This window comes from Egretta garzetta, unplaced genomic scaffold, assembly GCF_000687185.1.
Source record: "Egretta garzetta isolate BGI_Z169 unplaced genomic scaffold, ASM68718v1 scaffold259, whole genome shotgun sequence".
NCBI lineage: Eukaryota > Metazoa > Chordata > Aves > Pelecaniformes > Ardeidae > Egretta > Egretta garzetta.
The window spans coordinates 3,588,740-3,607,982 of record NW_009260770.1 but is presented as its reverse complement, the minus strand read 5'-3'; the positions used below and the strand labels follow the sequence as shown (position 1 = coordinate 3,607,982).

The following is a 19,243-nucleotide window of genomic DNA, read 5'->3' as shown; positions in this document are numbered from 1 at the left end:
TGTAAGGTCTCTGGAAGGGTGATGAAGGCAGGTTTTCAAAGGCTGCCGCCAGGCTGGCAAATTGTACGGGCAGCCCCAGGAAAGAAGATGCTGTTAGCAGCTGGCTCTGACCTTTAGACTGCTGATAAAAGGAGACCGTCAATGTCAATGGTCGTCAGAGACTGCTGATTTTACATGTTGTTGTATCAGCTAGAAAGAAACTGATAAGCAGAGGCAGAGTTCTTGGTGATAAAACCACTAACAAAATCCTTAGCCCCTGTCCTACCTGCGTGGTGTTTCATGAACTGCTCGAGGATGCTGGTGTCTGGCTGCCTTTGGCCGGCGAGGAAGGGTTGTTTGCCTCTGGTTGTTGGTAGGTGACATACTCTGTACTAGGGCTCCACTAATTCGGAGCAAAGATCGGGACCATGAGGCTGCTTCCCATTTGTTAGGGGAAATGTCTTTATATAGCTGCCCCCTGAAACTCTGCCTCCTTCCTCTCTGTCACCCGTTGCTGCCAGAGAGAAGGGATCATCAGGCTTGCTTTACCCCAGGGCTGAAATTTTCAACTGGTGTTTCAGTTGGCACTCATGATTTATGTGGCTTTTTTCTTCCTCTTTGGTATGAAATGCAATAACAAGTTGCAGATGAGGTAGTTACAAATTGGGAGGGGAATGTCTGAACATTGAATTGAGTTGCTTGCCAGGCTTGGACGGGCAAATTTGAAGGTAATTCAGCCCTCTTACAAAATCTTCAGGCAACTGCTGGACAGTTTTTATGTTACTGAAATGAGCCATTTCCTCAAATGTCATACCTAGCTGATGTGCATATAGTTCATTGCATAAGAGCCACTGCCTTAATTTAATAAAAGCAAATTTCTTTTCTGGGATTTGTAGGCAGTCTGTAACACAAAACTATAATGTTTGGATTGCATTATCAATTCCAGATTGGCTGGAAGATTTTGAATGTCTTCTGTGTGGGGACAGGTATATCAAATCCTTTTTTCTTTCTATTTAGTGTCACTAACAAGTCTCTATTTTGAAATTACAGCCCCTAATGATAAGGTTTGACAACGGAAGAGACAGGGTGCTGGAGTATGAACAGAAACTTCTGTCAAACAGCAATGCGGGTCAAAGATTATTTCCTCGTCATGCAGTTATTTTGAAAGTTTCAGCTGCTACAGATACATGTGGGGAAGGTTCACTTAGGAGAAGAATGTGGTTTGGAAAGAATAACACAGAATTGCTTATCCAATTTTTTGCTGCCAAACTGTACTAAAAAACAACATTTGTCAGGATGCTGTTGCCTAACGTGTTTACTGAACTATGAAAGCCTCAGGTTATTTATGTATTTAGTCTGAAAATTGAATTTAGTTTCTCCGATCACTGCATTGCACAATGCTGATGAATGGTATTTAACCAGATTGTTATGCTGGTGTGTGTGCATATGGCCTATAGAGATAACAGCCTGTGCAGTCAATACTCATTATCGTTGGCAGTGTGAGGTACAGTGACCTGTAAGTTACTTCCTTAACCATTATCCCCTACTTAATTTTTCAAGTTCAGGGTCAATTATCAGGATTCCTAAGCAGATATTACACTGATTTTTACTGTATTTAAAATAGGAATTTATCTGTGTGGAGAGCTGTACATCAGGTGGATTTTTGTGCCTGCCTGCGTGTGTATTTTGAGATAGAGTGGGTAGGAAAAAGATGGTAACATGCAAATGTTAAAAGGTCTCCTAAGTTTGTCCAGAAAATAAACTCTGACCATTTGAGTTACCAAAATCAGATATTGCTCTTGGTAAAATTCCATGGGCATTAAAGCAGGACTTGCAATTTTTCTTCAGCTTTGTTTAGCTCCTCCCTGTTGAGGTTTGACATACTGGAGAGATCTGCTAAATTTGCTCTTAGTTCCTACTTTGTTGGGGGAGGGGGGATGATGAGCGGTGACCACAACCTGTGTGGGGCACCACAGTTGGAACTTTCCCATGGTAAACTGGGGCTCTCATTTCTCCTCCTCACCTGAACAATGAAGTGGGGAACATGGAAGTGATCATACTTCAGTTTATATGTGGTGGTGCTCAGCTGGGAATCAGCAAGCCAAGCGACAGTGAGAGGTTTTTAAGGTGAACTTTAAGGTGGGAGTGAAGAGATGGGAGAGCATACCATGGAGTGTGAGATAATACGCTTTCTTATCACTTACAGGGCATCTGGCAGGGTAGATTTACCTGCTGGTCTGTGTTATGCCTTGGTCAGGAAGATCCTATGATTCAGCGATCAGTAGAGAGCAAACAGTGGCATGGTTCACATTTGGGCGGTAGTGACTCCATGAAGTTCCAACAGCTATAGATCTAAAAAGGAACAGCAACAACAGAAGTCCCTCTGAGGTGTACATCATCATTGATACTTTGCAGGCTTGGGTGTTTTTTTCCTTTCATGGTACATTAATACAGTGATTTATGCATGGGATATGGGCATCCCTTTACAGCCTTTGCTACGTTCACACCACCGACTGTCACGCAGGGCTTCTGAGGATGGGATATGGGCATCCCTTTACAGCCTTTGCTATGTTCACACCACCGACTGTCACGCGGGGCTCCTGAGGTGCCTGCATTGGGAGATGCCTGTGTTTCCAGGGGAAGGTGCTCGGGCACTCGTCTTCTTTCCATCTCTGTCTGTCCCACTTGTCTTGCTCTTGCACCTCCGTCATGCAGTCCGCTTTCCCTCCTTACCCAGGCTCTTGGTTCCCAACACACATGAGCAATTTAGCCAGCACTCCTTTCTCCTTTCCTCCTGTCCCAGTATGGTGAAGTTGACCATTTCCTTCTCTCTTAGTACTAGGAGTCACCAGGTGGTGCTATTTCCCAATTAAATGCCATCCTTTGCATTGCAGCACAGTCCAGCCCTCATAGAAGGGTTTAATGGTGTTTGATGGAGCTTTCTTTGGTGGGCAGCTGTGTCAGGTAGCAAGGGGTCTTGCTTCTTGCCATGTGTTCAGTCCTGAGTCAGTTTTTTTTGAAGCAAAGCTGTTCCCTGTGACCTGATCAGCCAGTGCCTTGTTCGACGTTGAGGTCCCCAAAAGGCTGGACTGCTTCTACACAGCTTGTGACCACACTGTTGTACTCAAAAGCCTCTTTACTGTAGTATGAGCAAATCTCACTAAGGATGTCCTCAGGCCTTGCACTGTTGGGTGTCCCCCCCTCCCCCCATCCAGTTGGGAGGGGTTTTTGCTCATTTGTTGGCATGTGCTGCTACTCCAAAGGAGATTTGTGTGTGCGTGACTGCTCCCTGAAAGGTGCTCCTCTGGTTTCTCCTTTCATCCTCTCATCTCATTAGTCAGCTAGACTGATACCACCGTATTTGCAGCTCCTTTTTATAGAGATCATGCTCTTGCTTGAAACTGCAGAGGCTGTTCAAAACAAGGAGTTCAGCATCTTAAGCGAATAGCCAATGCCCCAAAAGTCACAACTTGAGATGAAGGAATGCAAATAAACACCAAGTTCCCATCTTCCTTTTCACCAGGCTAAGCACTTCTTCCTTCACAGCCGTCCATACCACATGCTGTCAAGGGCATAATAAATTGATTTATTGAGATTCTGCTCTTTGATTTCAATTTAAAATCCCTCATTTCTCTTGGCAGTTCAGCTACTGCTCTGAATTTGATAACTTGTGTGGAGAGGAGAAGGAAATGTGTAAGAAAAGACATAGAGAATTAGCTGGAAATTTGATGTTGGGAGGCAGTTTCTAAATAATATTGATAATGATTGAAGGCTGTTATCTTTGCCATCCACACTCATGCTAGCATGGCAGTGTGGTTAGCGTGCGCTTTGTATGGTAAGATGCAGTGATTAAACATATATATTTGAATTAGAGTATGGGTTTGGGGTTTTTTTTGACTGAAGTAGATGAGCTTTAAAAATTGCTAAATTGGGCATTCCAGGGCTAGGTAGGCTGCAGTGTTAATTTGTTGTTGTTGGGTTTTTTTTAATGTATTCTATGGTGTTGCTGTTCTTGAGTCATGTTGCAGTGAAAGGAACTGAGTGTAGCTGGAGTACTGACCCACGGGCTATGTTTTCTACATCAGTCACTTTTCTGCTTTGCCTTAAATAGCTTTATAATTCCCCTGCCAACTTTACGCACAAAAAAAAAAAGAGTTGGCAGGTCACGGAAGAGCAGCATGGTTTGTAAGCATGGGGTAAGTAAATGTTCAGCAGCCTTATGGACCACTTGGTGATTTCTTGGGTGGTAGATAGTTTAACTGACCGCTGATCCTGCCACCCACTGCTAGGGTGGTGTAAAACAAGGATTTGTTCCTTACTGCTGATTGAGTGCCATGTCAGTCACTGGACTATGTATGAAGGAAGGATGGCTCCCTTTCTGCCTGGGTCCTCTTTCCAGCACTGTCTTGCCTTCTTTCAAGGTGATGGTAATGTTTCTTCTCTTGAGTCTCTGCATTTGGAGAAACCTTTCCACGCTTGGGGTCAACTCTTCAGCTGAAGTTAGTGGAGTGCTTACTAGCTGCCAGATGAGAGAGAGCACTTTGGGCAAATCCATTTGAATACTAAGTGTTTGGGGAAGAAAGAGGAGGAAAGATAAGGCTGGTCTACTCATCTTGTAGTTCTTCAGGCTGCAGCTGTGACTCTCCATGCCTTCAACTTGGCATGAAGAGCTTGAGATTGGAGCCCTAGTTATGATAGCAGGATAATGCCAAATATCTTGGAAGCACTCTAGGAGAGACTTTGTTTTCATATAATGTTACATATACAAAGATACGAATGTCTCTAGGAAAGTGAATTTATTTTTAACATCAGCTACCATACAGACATTAGCTGCCCTTCAGCTTCTCTCATCTCTCGCCAGGCACATCGCTTTGATAGGGTCATTAAGTGCTTTTGGCCATCTGTGCTTCCTTTTGTACTTTATAGTTTGGTGAGGCCACAGAGTTGCTTGGGATCTCTGGGCACCTCTCTGACAAAGGTAGATAGACTGAGAGAGAGATTGTAACTAATATTGCATTCCCGGGGTAAGGGGAGGGCTGGAAATACTGGGTTTTGCCTGTGAGAGTGGAAAGGATGCAGCAAAGTATTGAAGAAGGTGTATTTGAAATGTGGGCATTAGGGGTTTTTGTCTCTCAAAGATTAGTGGGCTGGGATCTGGTGGAGAGCAGTGGACCTGTCACAGTAACTATGGACAAGCTTACTAACTCCAGAGAAGCCTACAAAACGGCAGGCTGAGTAGGACTGTGTTCCCTGGCTCCAAGTACGGCAGATAGCAGAGCAGCTATGCCTGCCCCGGTTTAATTCCGCAGGAGGATGTGTCCAGGATGCGCGTGAAAGGAAGCCATGGACTGAATAATTGTGGCTGGTAAGGGAGCCAAAACCTGGTGGCAGGCGTTTGGCTTCGGTGGCTGTTAGGGAAGGGGAGAGGTGGACGGAGCTGTGGATGCATCCAGCTCTGAGGCGAAGCAGATGGGCAGTCGCTGCATGCGTTTTGTGAACTGATGTGGACAAAAGGAAAACAAATGGAGGGAAGGGGTCAGATGATATGTTACACATTCAGAGGCTGGATAGCGTTAAGCCCTGGCCAGCAGATATTTTTCTATTTTAAAACAGCCATTAGGAATATACAGGTGGTATTGAAGACATGTATAAATACCAAGCAAATTAACTCGGCACTTGACCATCTCTCAAGGCACTTAAATGGTTCTTTGTCACTGTACTGTCTGAACACTTTACAGCTATCACTGATTTAAATCCTCACAATGCTGTTACAAGGTAAAAATCAAGTAATTATTATTTTCAGTGAACAGCTAGTGAGCTGAGGCTGATAGAGCCAAGAATTCCTGTGCCAAATGCAGTCCTTGCCACACTAGGAGGAAGGATGGTATTCTAATCTAACCCAACTGACCTGGTTGGGAGTAGAAAAATGTCTCTGCGAACAAGCGGTGCACTTCTTGCATGTAAAGGGAATTAGAGTTAATCTAATTCTAATGCGCACCAGAGGAAAAAGCCTTATTCTGTAGCTAATCCGTGCTCTACAACACCAGCGTCGGCCTGAAATTAGACTAGCAATTAGAAATGACGTGTGGGGTGTTTCCTTGTGGGAGAATTGACACAGACCATCCTAACTTTCTGGGAGTAATATACCAACTGACTTAAAGTATTACCACGTATTGTGAGTTTAAAGAAGGGCATGCAGCAAACAGAAATGAAGACGGGGATGGGCGTGTAATGTTCGCGTGCAGACAGATGGCTGAAAGAGCTGTGGTGGTTCCTACTGAAGAAGTGGGATGCTGCAGGATAACCAGTCCCCTAAAACCACAGTTGCATCGAGATCTGTGTGTTTGTGCTGGGGTCTTGGGGGACTCAGTTCCAGTATTCAATGGGAGCGTTGGTCCGGTGAGTACTCTTCAGCTGGGAAAGTGCACGATAGCACATGGACAGGCCTGGAGGCCAAATCTGTTCCAGTTCTTCAGAACCCCAGAACTTTGCAGAAACTCCTTGTGCATCACTGGTGGGGTAAGGCCGTGTCTGATGTCGTTTGGAGCTCTTGGTGCAGAAGTACTTTGCCAGGCTCGTACAAGCTTTTTGGAGCACCGGGGTAATGAATGAAATCAAATGATTAAAGGTGGTGGTGATGGGGTAGGGAGGAAAAATACATTTGGTAGAGGGCCTGGCTGGGAGGTGCCACGAAAAATCATGCCACTGCTTTGGGAAGCAGGCGTGCCCCTGGGCCAGTTTGGTAGCCCTGGGAGGGGGATCCCAGCAAATCAACAGGAAAAGGATCTTCCCTGAGCATCATGCTGCTCACAGGGCAAATAATCCATTTCCTGCTGCGCAGAGCTGTGGCAAAAATCGGCATTTACAAAAAATTATTTGTGTCCTGAAGGTGATGTGCGGAAACAGACTCCACAATCTGTAAGATTGTAAAGCAGGTATGTTTATTCAGCGCTGGGCAGCACGGGGGGTAGTCCCACCAAAGTCGTGCGCAGCCTACCCTGACAGCTTGCCCTGTTTATATGTAGCAAATTGTTACATATACATGAAGTTTTCCAATACGCCTATACATATGCATAACCTGTCCCCGCTTCGTATTAAAATTAGTTTCAAGAGGTCATTTCCATAAGTCCCTCCCGACTGCGCTTGCTCAGTGCCTCCTTGTGGTGGTCATCAGGGGGTCGTGGGGATGAAGGCTGATGGCTCCTCTTCGTCACCGCTAGTAACCCCTTGTTCTTGCGCAGACTCAGTTGCTCCTTTGCTCTTGCCCAAACTGCAGGGTTGGTTTAAGCCAGTTCTTAAGGCAAATTCCTGGTTCTTATCAAGAACTGTCCTTCGTAAGGAGCCGCAAATCTTCCTTCGATGGTTAGTTTGCACAATAGTTAGCAAAACATTTGAGCACCATCTATCAATTTGATTCTCTGGGCTACACAGCAATCTAGACAATTATTACACAGCATCTTATCTACTAAGATTCCCTTAACCCCTTCTCTCAAAGGAGATGCAGGTTCTTTTGACTGCAGAAGCAAGGCTTCAGAGCACCTCAGTCTGCATCCCTCTGGTTCGGGCTTGAAGCCTCCGGCAGTTTTGTGTTGGTGGAGCGGCTGAGGGCCGAGGTGTCGGCCTGAGGGCTCCTCTTGTATTTTCATCTGCGCACTCGTGCAGTGGTGGGAGTTTGCTCACTTGATATGTCTTGCAGATGGAAAAACCAAATACAGCAGGAAGCTATTTGCGCTTCTTCCTAGACACCACTCCACAGTGCACGGCTACGTTTTCGCTGGGACAAGCATGATGCTTGGCAGATGCAGTTCAGTCCCAGGGGTGTCTCTGAACCCAGGTCTCCTGAAAGGTATTTCTCCTCATGGCAGTGCCTTCAGACAAGTAAGTGATACCCAAATACAGGGAAGGACAAAGGATGTGTTTAAGGCTAGCAGAAGTTTATTGGGTAGGGTGATTCTTGGATTAAAATAGTGCCCTTGGAAACCGTTATCAGGAGGCTGTTGTGCATAACTCTTCCTTCTATGTTCATACGGTTGATAAAAATCCAAAGCCACTTTCACATGCTCTTCAAGCTGACTGCCACAGCCTTCCAGAGCAGCTGTAACTGGATTAGTAAGACATGGAAAGTATTGCAATGCTGGCTGCATCCGATCGTCTGAGTAATGATTAAAATGTTAATGGCAGGCATAGAGGACTAAAGCAGGCTGCAAATTGCAAAGATTTATTTTGTTGCTCAGCTCGTTGCTTTTTTACCTCCAAATGGAATTTAAAAGGTAGCCGTAATCCTGCACTCAGTGTTACCATATCGCGTGCCTTTGGCTTGAGGACTGGCACCTCCGAAAGCGTTGAGGATGTGGGTTGGCTATATCTCAGTGCTGCATGCCAGCCCTTGCCCGAGGGGTGACATTCCTCCTAGACACCAGGCTTGACCAGAGCCGAGCATACATTTCTGCAAAAGCCCAGCGATACTTTACAGTGCGGGCCTAGCGATTTGTTTGAAGATAGGTAATAAAATGCTAACCATCTAGCAGCGCTGCGATGTGATTACGCTCCTGTGAATTTTTAAATTCCATCAAAGTCCTGCTGAGGATAATGGGAATGGGCCAGGGGGATTCAGCTGTAAATCAAAAACTAAAGCGTGGCCAATTCTGACAGTGGAAAGAACGGCTATTTTAATGTGCAGAAGCTGAACTGCCAAGTCAAAACCAGCTGCACTTTACAGAGCTACTGGAATGAAAGGCCTCTCTGCATCTGCATTTTTTTCTGAAACTCATTCATTGATTATTTTTCTTCCCCTAAAGTTTGAACCCTGTCTTTTTACCTCAGATTTGCCGGGCCAGTTGCAGAGATTTTAATGCGCTTTTTTTTTTTTGTATTTAAGATATGAAAAGTATTGGTGATAAAGGACAGTTTTCACCTTTTTGGCAACTTCGTACAAACTCAAATGTTTTCATCTGTACATCTTAATTACTTCAGCAATGAAAGTTCTGTACTGGGCAAGGCAAGGACCTCTCTCTCCTTCCTATCTGCTGTAGCACTGGCAGGAGTCACATCAGTATAACAAAGAGGAGAATTTAGCTTGGGAAGTCCTGAGCATAAACTGGCTCCTCTGTTATTTTTCAGTTAGTAAGGAACCAGCCAAGAAATTTGTCCAGTGGCATGAATATATGACAGGGAGCCAGGAATTGTTGCTTCTCTCAATAACAGGGAACAGCCAGCTTCCTCTCTGAGCAGATCCTCTTCCAGGAGAGTGGGACAGCTTTTTGACTGTACCCTTGTTCTGTATGCTTGATCAAGCTTTTTTTTTTTTGCTTTTTTTTTTTCCCCCCCCCCCCATGTCTGAAAGATGACACGAGGCAGCATTATCTCACTGGAAGGTGCACTGAGAAGATCACTGGGTGGGCTAAATTTGACCACAGTTGTTTCTGGTGCGTGCACTTACTGCACCTCTCAATGCTAACCTGTCTTGAGAAAGCTTCAAAATAGCTTGCTGGTAGGTTCCAGTATTGCCGTCTGCCCACAGCCCAGGTTTTCATCGGTGTGAGCAGCTGTGTAATTCCAGCTATATGCATGATGAAGAAGCTACGCCATGGGAGGCTGCCTGGGGGTTACACTAAATCAGCCTCACCGCATGGGTCACGCTCCTTTTCTTTTGATCGGGGATCCTCAGAGGAAGGGCTGAGCTGTCAAAGGCTCGCGGTGGTGCCTTTGCAGTTTAGGGTGGTTAACAGGTAAGCTTTTGGGGAACAGCAATAGAAAGTGGCTTTTAAGGGGCGGATGCATTCCCACTGGGAGGTGCAGGGGAGTCCTGCGGAGTTCGGTCGAAGCATGTGAGCCATGGGAATAGTTTCTTGCTTATGGGATACAGGGTTGTCCCAAGTGTTTCCCATATTATTGTTGAAATAATACCGGCTTTACCTGCTTTTCTGGAGCACTTGCTATTAATACCTTCCAGGTTGTTAGGGTATGATCGTTCTTCTTCTGATACGCAAGACAAACGCATGTTAAACCCAGTCAGTTTTAATGAGACCTCTGCCTGTAGATGATGTCTCAATGAATCTTGCTTATTACAAGAAATGCTTTGGAAGGCCACACATTTTTAATTTGTAAAAATTTATACAAATTGAAATACCATAGATTGAATCTTGGCTTTGTCTAAGCTGATGGGAAAACTTTCATCCTTCTGAAGGTGCTGTGTGTTGGATCCCTGTTTTAGAGAGACCAGTTCTCCTTTATTCCTCAATGCAGATTTTTGTGGCATCCGACTCCAGGATATCTCAACCTTCTTTTAAAGCTGAAATGGGAAGTTAGTCATGAGATCTGTGGTGGTTACAAGCCAGATGTTCTTTTTTTTTTTTTTTTTTTTTTTTTTCTTACTTTGCAAGTGGGAGGACAGAAGGCAGTTTCTTCAGTATGTTCGTTCTTAGTGTGCCATTTCCTCGTGTGAAATGCCATCTAGTATTCTTGTTTGATTTGCGTTTCCAAAATCCTAGAGTCATAAAAGGATTTTTGCGTGGTGTATCTGATTTTACATATGTTTAAAAAGCCCTCTGTGTTAATGTAGCACAGAAAGATTCTGTATAGTCAAGAATAAAATAGCTGTTGCAGCAGTGTGCATAATTATAGGGCTGCTGTTTAGTCATCAGTCACGATACGTGTGGATTTTTTTGTAAATTCGACATTTATTCCATTTCAGATGTAAAAAGAATTTGCATGAAGAGATTAGTTTGCTCAGCATAATAGGACTTGACCCATCTGAATCTATTAAAAGCTGTTATAATATCAAGACTGCAGATGAACATCCTAATCGGGGATGTGTTTGCAGGGTCATATAGTACCATTCAACTTGGCAAAGTGCTTGGAGGACTGAGCCCTATGGTCATGCAAAGGTATAAATGAGGCATCCAGATTTAAATTAAAGAGCTAAATTTTTCTGCATCATTTTTTTCTGCCAGGATGCATGCATCTGGAACAGTGGATGTGCTGCCTATTTGTAATGGGAAAATGTTTGGGTTTTTTTTTTTTTGTTTGTTTGTTTTTTTTTTTTAAATATATTGCTCATCTTGAACTTCTGCTTTTTTTTTTTTTTTTTTTTTTTTTTTAAAATCTTCCTCTATGCTGCTGCAAATCAGCCAGAAGAAATCAGCAGCTCTGTTGTTGTTTGCTTGCAAATTAGTTGCCAGCATCCTGTAATTCTGCTGGCTTGAAATACAGTCTCATCTCCTTTACAGTAAAGTGAGCCGAGAAGGGCCAAGTGGGGTGGTTCTCTGCGAGCAGAAGTGTGGGTAGGAAGCGCCGGTTTTTGTGGGATGCTGCTCTCCATTTTGGTGCTCTTAAAATCCTCATGCCTAAATCTGTGGGTGAAGGATTTTGGAGGAATAGAGAATGTCTTTCCAGGGTTAAAGGATAAAAATAAGGAATTGGCCATGCTTGTGTTGGTTTTAGGTATTTATCAGAAACAGCTGATGTGGCTTCAGATTTCCATATCCATTTTGGATGACCAGTGGGAGATTCTGAAGTTGTAGCTACTTCTGGTGAACTAATAGCATTTCGCTTATTGTGGATTGCATTTCTACTCCTTTTCTTCCTTCCCACCCCACCCCTTTTGCTTGTCTTGGTACAATGCAGCCACAAGGTTTATGAAGAAGAAAGGAGAAAAGCAAAACATGCAGTTGGTCCCACGAGTGACTCATCAAATGCATCACGAACACCTTGATTCCTTCCATGGAGTGGTATGCTCTTGATTGTGATGAGTCAATTAGTGTAGTGCTGAAACTCTTGGATTTCCCATGGATAAGGATTTTTCTGAAGAACTGCAGGATATGTTCCTTAAAGTGTGACATAACTCCTGAGGACATGTTCTCAGTTTCTGAAACCTGTCCAGTCCACTCAGCTCGATACCACTGTGACCTTTTACATAAGCCAAAATGTTATTCCTTGGTGTTTGTTTGATGCTAATGTACACCAACATGGAGTAAAACAAAAAAAGAAAAACAGATTAGAGGGTGTAAGAAAGCTGGCAAAAAGCAGAACTTTGAGAACTGAAAAAATAAGTCATCTGCATGCCTGAATGTTATCCAGGCGTGTGGCTTGACAAGTCTGCTATAATCCTTTGAAGAAAAAAGAACAAAACAAGGATGATCATCCCCATCAGATGTTAGAAACATGGATGTATATAGAGGAAGACCATACAGTAAAGGGCAAAGCAGATGGTAGCAGGAAAGCTTTGCACAGCCTTAGCAAGGAGGTTTAACTTCAGTGTATTGCAGGGAAATGAATGCCTCTTCTACTTATTTGAAGCAACGTGCTTTCCTTGGCTTCTGTGAGATTGACTGGAAAAATAGTTCCCTATTGTCAGTAAAAGATAAGGTCTGATTAGCAGTAAAAGATCTCTACTAAGTTTTCAAGTGGTTGTATAATGTTCATGCACCATGATTTGCTTTGCTTTCAGGCAGGTGAGCGTCTTGTTTGATGGGTGTGGGTATGGTAACATGGACTGAAAACTGTCTGAGTAGTTTTAAGTCCCATGACAGAATGATAATCGCTGCCTTAAGTAGGAAGCTTTTCTTTTTTACTTCATTCCCCTCTGTGCTCTAATTATACTCCAGTAGCCAGCCGTTTGTACCCTCCAGGCAACAAAACAGGAGCTGGGAGTGCTTGTTTCAACTGAACCCCTTGGTGCAATAAATTGTCTGGCTCCTGGGAAGCACTGGCCGCTGGCAGCAACAGCGGTCGTCCTAAAGACAGGTTCATTTCTGGTCCAAGTCCATTGGTATCACTGACGTTAGACCAGAGGGCTATCACTGTGCCTGGCACAGGCTTAAGTTTAGCCGTGCTTGTTGCGAAAGGTGCAAGGGCAATCGAAACTTTTAAAGTTCGTGTAATGTTAGCATGAAACTGTTAGTAAGATCCACCAGCTGCAAGATGAAGAGGTAGGAGCTTCCAGGAAAATGAGCTAAGCTTTAATCCGCGCTTGCGGATGTCACGTCCCTGCCAGAGACCAGGCTCCTCTTCCTCAGAAGCTGCGACTGCAGTTGCCCCCCCTGAGTGACTTGTGGAGGGAGCTGAAGGAAGTGCATCATCAGGTCATGGGAGTCGATGTCTAGTTTCAAACATGGTGGCAGAAACTCTCCCTGCAAGAAGGAAATGTAATTCCTTGCACCCAGTGGCTGGTAACTCTGGTTTCTCCACAAATGTTTAAAATTCAGACTCATAGATCCTCAGTTTCAGCACCTTGGAACAGAAGATGGATTCCCTTTTTTTTTTTTTTTTTTTTTTCTTAAATGTGTTCTGCCAACCTGGTGTAGTAATTATGCAGAGATGTCAGCTGGAATCAATAACGAAGACAAAATTTGGGAACAGCAACAGGATGTGTTGCTGCTATTGATCAAAGCTTACAGGGCTGGTTTTAAACACTACTCCTCTCTTTGATCTTTTTTCCCTATTGATTGAACACAGTAGATAAATAACCGTCTGTGTAGCATGAGCATTTATTATGGCTTTTAAGCTGACTAAGGACAGCTTTGAATTAAATATGAGAGTTAAAATGATGGTTTTCTAATAAGTGCTGTCTATAAAGACTTCACTTGCAGTGGCAATACAGTTTCATTTAAACATGGTGAAAGGAAATCTTAACTACAGGCATTCTTTTTCTTTCATGTTCAAAACGAAGATAAAATATTGCAAAATTGATTACAGGAAAGGCAAAGGCTTTTTTTTATATATGTGTGTATTTATGTGTGTAGTGCTTTCGACAAACTGTATTCTCTTGTCTTGGTGCTTTTCGAGAAGTTTAGGGAAATTAGTCAAGTGCCTTAAAATGTGGATACAAATGGAACTACCAGGTGCAGTCTGGTAGTTGTGCAATTATTTCCAATGAAATTAATAGAAAACTTTCCATTGACTTCTTAATGAGTTAGATTGGACCCTGGGCTGTCATTGTTAATGTCTTAGAAAGGTCAGGATCGATTTCCTGGCATCCTTTTTGTCTCTAAGGAGGCTCTTTGCAATTCTGTGGGAGACGTAGTGATATTGCTATTCCTCTTCCTTGATAATTGTCTGTGTAATTTATGTTCTTCTGCCTACCATACAAGGCTTCATGGAATAGCAGAGACAAACTGAAAATGCAGCTTTTGGGGGAAGTTGTTAGTATCTTAAGTGCCTAAAATAGTATTTCTGAGTAATGTCAAGCTTTTCTCCCATCCCCCACAGCTTATTTTTGAATTTTATTCTAGTACTGTACTTCTGTTATTTTTCTTTACCGATTTTGGGGGGAGGGATAAAACCCCAGACTGTTCCTGCAAGTGGAAGCAGCCTGCCACATTGCAGTGTAAAGAGCAAGTTGTGTTGCATTTAAAGTAATGCCGTTTCACCGCAGTCCAGTAACACAACCTGCACAGGGATAGTTGCACATCTCTGGGGATCCAACTCTTTGAATTCCTGCCTTTTCAAAACCACTTGAAGCTTCTGCAAAGTTTCCACCAAGCAGGCTTGTTTGTCTTTCTGTGGAAAGGTTAGTTCTACTAAGTTAGTGCTGTCAGTCTACTAAAAGGTTGGTGTTAGTAATCTGTCTTGGAAGCATGCTTGGGCTGCCCTTGCAACTGGTCTGGAAGAAATGGTTTCTCTGGTTTTGTTGGGTCATTCACCCATGTGTTTGAAAGTGCAGGATTTTCTTATGTACAAGTAAATGGTTATGCTTGAAGTACCACAATCCTTGAAACAGGAATATAAAATCCACCCAAAAAAATACAAGGCTTGGAGAGAAGGGAATGTTGGGAAGGGGGGCCAGGGAGCTCCGTTCACAATGCTGACATTTGAAAAGGATAATCCACGTGCTTGCTTTTCTTTTGAAATCTTTAACCTGCCCCACTTCCTACTAGAGAGGATTTAATTTCATAAATTAATATTTGACTATGTCTTCAGGTGAAGTATTGGTATCTAGGGTCTCCTGAACTCACTGATGTGCTTTCCTTCATTTTCAGGATACTGGGGTCGGGAAATCGAGCATCGTTTGTCGATTTGTCCAGGACCACTTTGATCACAATATTAGTCCCACTATTGGGTAAGTACCATGTGTAATATCTTTTTTCTTATATATATTTTTTAATTCACTACCCTTTGCTGAGCTCTCCTTTTCCTTACTTTCAAGGCTCTATACCATATATCTTTTTTTCCTCCAGTTTATCAATCTCAGTGAACCCGTTAGTCTCCTTTAATGGCTTTCAGCTCGTGCTACCTGTTTAGAGAGTCTGGGCCTGCCCCAAGCCAGGTCTGCTCTGCTCTCCCTGTTCTGGAAATGCAGAAGGGGCCTCAACTTAACTATATCGCAGCATAATCTGTTATGGAGGGGCTGACACGCTCTCTCTGCCGTTCTCCTGTGAATGGTGCCTCTTCTCTGGGCTTGTCCAGAACCATGCTGTGTTGACTTGTGTTGGGCATAGCCATGACTTCCAGCTGTTCTGTTTTGTTTTTCTTCACCTGTCTTACACCAAGAGATTCTTAGATGTCTTACGAGGCCGGTGTCCTTTTTGTCATGTCAAGAGCTTCCCACTTGACATTGTGTCTTGGTAGTAGGACTTTAGGATTAAAATCACTTTAGTTCCCACTGGTCAATGAAGTATCAGATCTGATCCTTGGAGCTTAAACAACCAAAACCCCACAACCCAAAGAGGCTGTGATCTGACCAGCACACCCCATGGCTGAGTAATGCCAGGAGACCCATGGGGAGCCCTTTAATGTGTTAAAGTATGTTGTGTGTCCTGCCAAGCTGGGCTGGAACACAGACACTGTCTGTTCTCAGATGTATACATCCTTTCATCTAGGTTTAGGACATGTTACGTTATCCCGTCTTTCTCAAAATAGGGACAATGCAATTTCAACCAAGTATAATTAATTCACACCTGTTCTTCTTTAAAAACTGCCAAGCTTCCACGTGTCACACCATCAGAAGTCTATTAGTCCTGTAGTTGATTTTTAATGCCAACATTTTTTTTTTCTTCTAGCATCTTAGGGACAAACCTGCCAAGTCCAACATTGCCTGGAAAATTTTGAAAATTCTTGATCTCTTACAGGAAAGGAAGCCAATATGTAATGTTCACGAAGGAGTAATTCCCACAAAGGGTGGGAAGGGCTGATTTGGCTCATGTGTTAGAGCTGTTTTAAATCATCTGTGAAGGATTGGTATTGATTGCTGTGTGTTGTTCAGAGGGTTAGGCAGTATCTTCCAAAGCTCTGCCTTCTGATGCATGAGGGAGTCTCAGCTGGAAGTTGCACGTTGAAGTTCCAGGGCAATTTTGGACTCCTGCATGTAACAAACAGAGAAAAATGGACAGAAAGGAAGCATGTAATGAATGACGTTACTGACTGAAGGACCCTTGTTTGCAGTGAAGGAATGGATGGGAATTTGAGTGGTTCTTTACTTCTAAATCAGCAACAGCCTTTTTCCCCGGGTAGTTGTTGTTGCTAAGTAAATGTCTTCTGCTCAAATGGAAAAAAAAATATCCCTTTAATTTTCATAATTGTGGTAACAGAGGGGAAAATATTTTTCTATTTGAGGATTAAAATGTGAAGGCTAGCTTGCACACAGGTAATATTACTTGTGCATGTAGATAAGGTTTTTTGTTTTATTCTCTTCCAAATTATTCAAATGTTTTAAATATACAATCCTTGCAATCTACAGTGGCTGCTGTGGCTCTGAAGTTCCTGTTTTTGAAGCTGTGAAGTGTTGCTTAATGCTTTGAGAAGGAGAGTGACAACTGAAAGCGCCCTGCAAATAACCGAAGAAAAGGCTGCACTTTTTTTTGCCTTACTTAATATTTTTATAAGCAATGCAGCATTGTTAAATTCAAGCAATTTGCAGATGGCTGTAGAGGAGAACTGTGGTATATCATTCTCAGGAAATCAGTCGTATGTCATTTGATGTCGTTTGGTGCTTTTGTAATGACAGTGCATTGTATCAAATGCATCTTTATGAGCCAGGAAAAAAGTTACCACAACAGAAAGTGTACAGCAGTGTCCAGATAGGATGGGGACAAAGAAAATCTATCAGAGTTTGGCAGTCCCTCCTAGCCAGCTTTCAACTGAAATGCTGTAATACAGAAAAAGCCTATAAATTTGTAACCTGCTTTCCTAAAAGAAGAAAAACGACACTGTGAAAACACAGACAAATTGCATTTCCTACAAAAAATATAAGAAGCCGTGAAGATTTCTTCATCTGAGTTGAGAGGGGAAAGAACTTCTTTCCATTTGTTCACCACGTGCATTCCAGCATGTGACTTTTCTGTTCCCTGGTGATCCAGTCTCCTAGGTTTAACTGAAAAGTTCCATATTTGTTACCTGGTACGATGCTGCCTGATGCCTTTTTCTCAGGTCCATGTCACCAAGAAGATGGAGCTAGCTAGCAGCAGAAGCTATGCGTGTTCCTGGGCCCATGCACAAATGCTTTTCCCTTCTTCTAAAATGCATATATAGGTAACTCATATTTTATCTGTGGAGAGGGAGACTTCCACTTTTGTAGGCGTTTTACTGAGATTTTGGAATTTCCCCATATGCAGTCTAACCCAGCAGAACTGGCTAAGGTTTATAGGTTGCATATTCAGAGTGTCGGTCATATTACAAATTTCTGCTGCTTCCTTCTTTTCAGAGCATCCTTTATGACCAAAACTGTGCCTTGTGGGAATGAGCTTCACAAATTTCTGATCTGGGACACAGCTGGTCAGGAACGGGTGAGTGTTACTTTGCAGTATGTCATTGTTATCCCAGTCTCTTTTAATGCGTTGGTGTATTTTTTTTCTAAACCTTTCATCTTCAGAAGGCTTTGTAAGTGTAAACCTACTGAGTCTTTGCAAGGCTCTGCGAAGCAGGTGGTCAGCAGTCGCCGAGTATATAGGTTCCCATTTCGCAGGTGGGGAAAATGCAGAGGCAGGCTGACCATACCACTTACCGTCTCCAGCTCCCTTCTGGTTTCATGGGGTTTACATGTGGCAGCTTTTATTGGCGTTGGAAAGCACTTGACTTCCAGCACGTGAGCTGTCAGGTGGTCTGAGCTTAGGTGATGACTCCAGGGTTGTCCTGAGTTGGGACATTGAATATGGGCACGGGTTGTGTCTGCTGTTCGCAGAATCACAGAATGGCAAGGCTTGGAAGGGTTGGAAATTAGCACTGGCAACCTGAACCACTTAGGCTTTTCATCTTGATTTTTCAAGTGTGTGAAGTGAATTGCCCAAATTAAGTAGCTTTTCCTTTGGCTTTTCAAAAAAGCCGTAACGGAGTTTGTGGGCATTAGTTCATATGGACTGTTGGCCATCTGCTTCTTTCAGTAGCCGCAGTGGCAGCAGTGTGCAGTAATAGGCTGTAGAACTGCAGAGTTCTCTTAACGTATGCCCACATTTATCCTGAGAAGCTTGAAAGAAATGGAAAAAACCCATGCATGCATTTTCAAGTATCTTCAGACTTTCTTGTGAAATCACAGTGTTCCTGTTCATAGAAAAATGTAGCTATGCTTATGTTAGGTTGGGGTAAAATGAGATGCTTATGCAGGCTGTAATGTCAAGTCCTGATACATCCCACTGTATTCTCTCTACCTTGTATGTGAAATTGCGGGCAATGAAGATTTTTTTCTGGTAAGTCAGGAAATGCTTGTGCTTTTGTTTACAATGCACAGCATGATGTAACATGGCCCTGATGAAATCTGTTGACTCACAGCAATTCAGTATGTTATTTATGATGGGAAAACGGATCTTGAAAAGCATATTTGAAGTATAGCATAATTCCTTCCCTTGAATCTTTTTTGTTCCATTTCTGCATGGTCTGGAGCTGATAACTGACTAATTATCTCAAGAGGTAGCAAAGGTCCAGTTTTCTTTCCCGTGGTTTGTGTTTCCTTGCTTATTCTCTCTCTCTCCCCCTGCCTCTGCTGACCTGCCCTGCTTTCTTTTTTTTCCCTTCTTACAGCTCTCTAGCACGCAAATCTCAGTTCTTGACATTTAGATATAAGTATTAATCTATTTTCCCACGTCGCCTTAAGACTCTCAAAGCTTTTTTTTAAAGTAGGTGAATATTAATGAAGTCGTATTTACTGAACTAAATGATGCCTCATTTGAGGCAGGAAATCTGTGACTGAGTTCTGACTTTTGGACGCAAAATCCATCCTTCCCATCTAGTCCCTTATGTTTCCTCTCTTTTTTTTTTTAAAGCTCATCATTTTTCAAACATCCGTTTTCTTTTTTTTTTTTTTTTTTTTTTTTTTTTTTTTTATACAAAAATGAAG

At 43.0% G+C, this 19,243-nt stretch overlaps 1 protein-coding gene across 1 annotated transcript in view; it reads left to right on the top strand.

Annotated features, from left to right (window-relative positions):
* RAB31 (RAB31, member RAS oncogene family) overlaps positions 1-19,243 on the top strand; it is a 72,002-nt gene that overhangs the window by 20,273 nt on the left and 32,486 nt on the right. Inside the window, exons 2-3 of the mRNA XM_035901615.1 lie at positions 14,958-15,037; positions 17,618-17,699. Of these exons, the coding sequence (XP_035757508.1) occupies positions 17,628-17,699 (72 nt within the window). The 5' untranslated portion in view covers positions 14,958-15,037; positions 17,618-17,627. The remainder of the gene's footprint in view (positions 1-14,957; positions 15,038-17,617; positions 17,700-19,243) is intronic.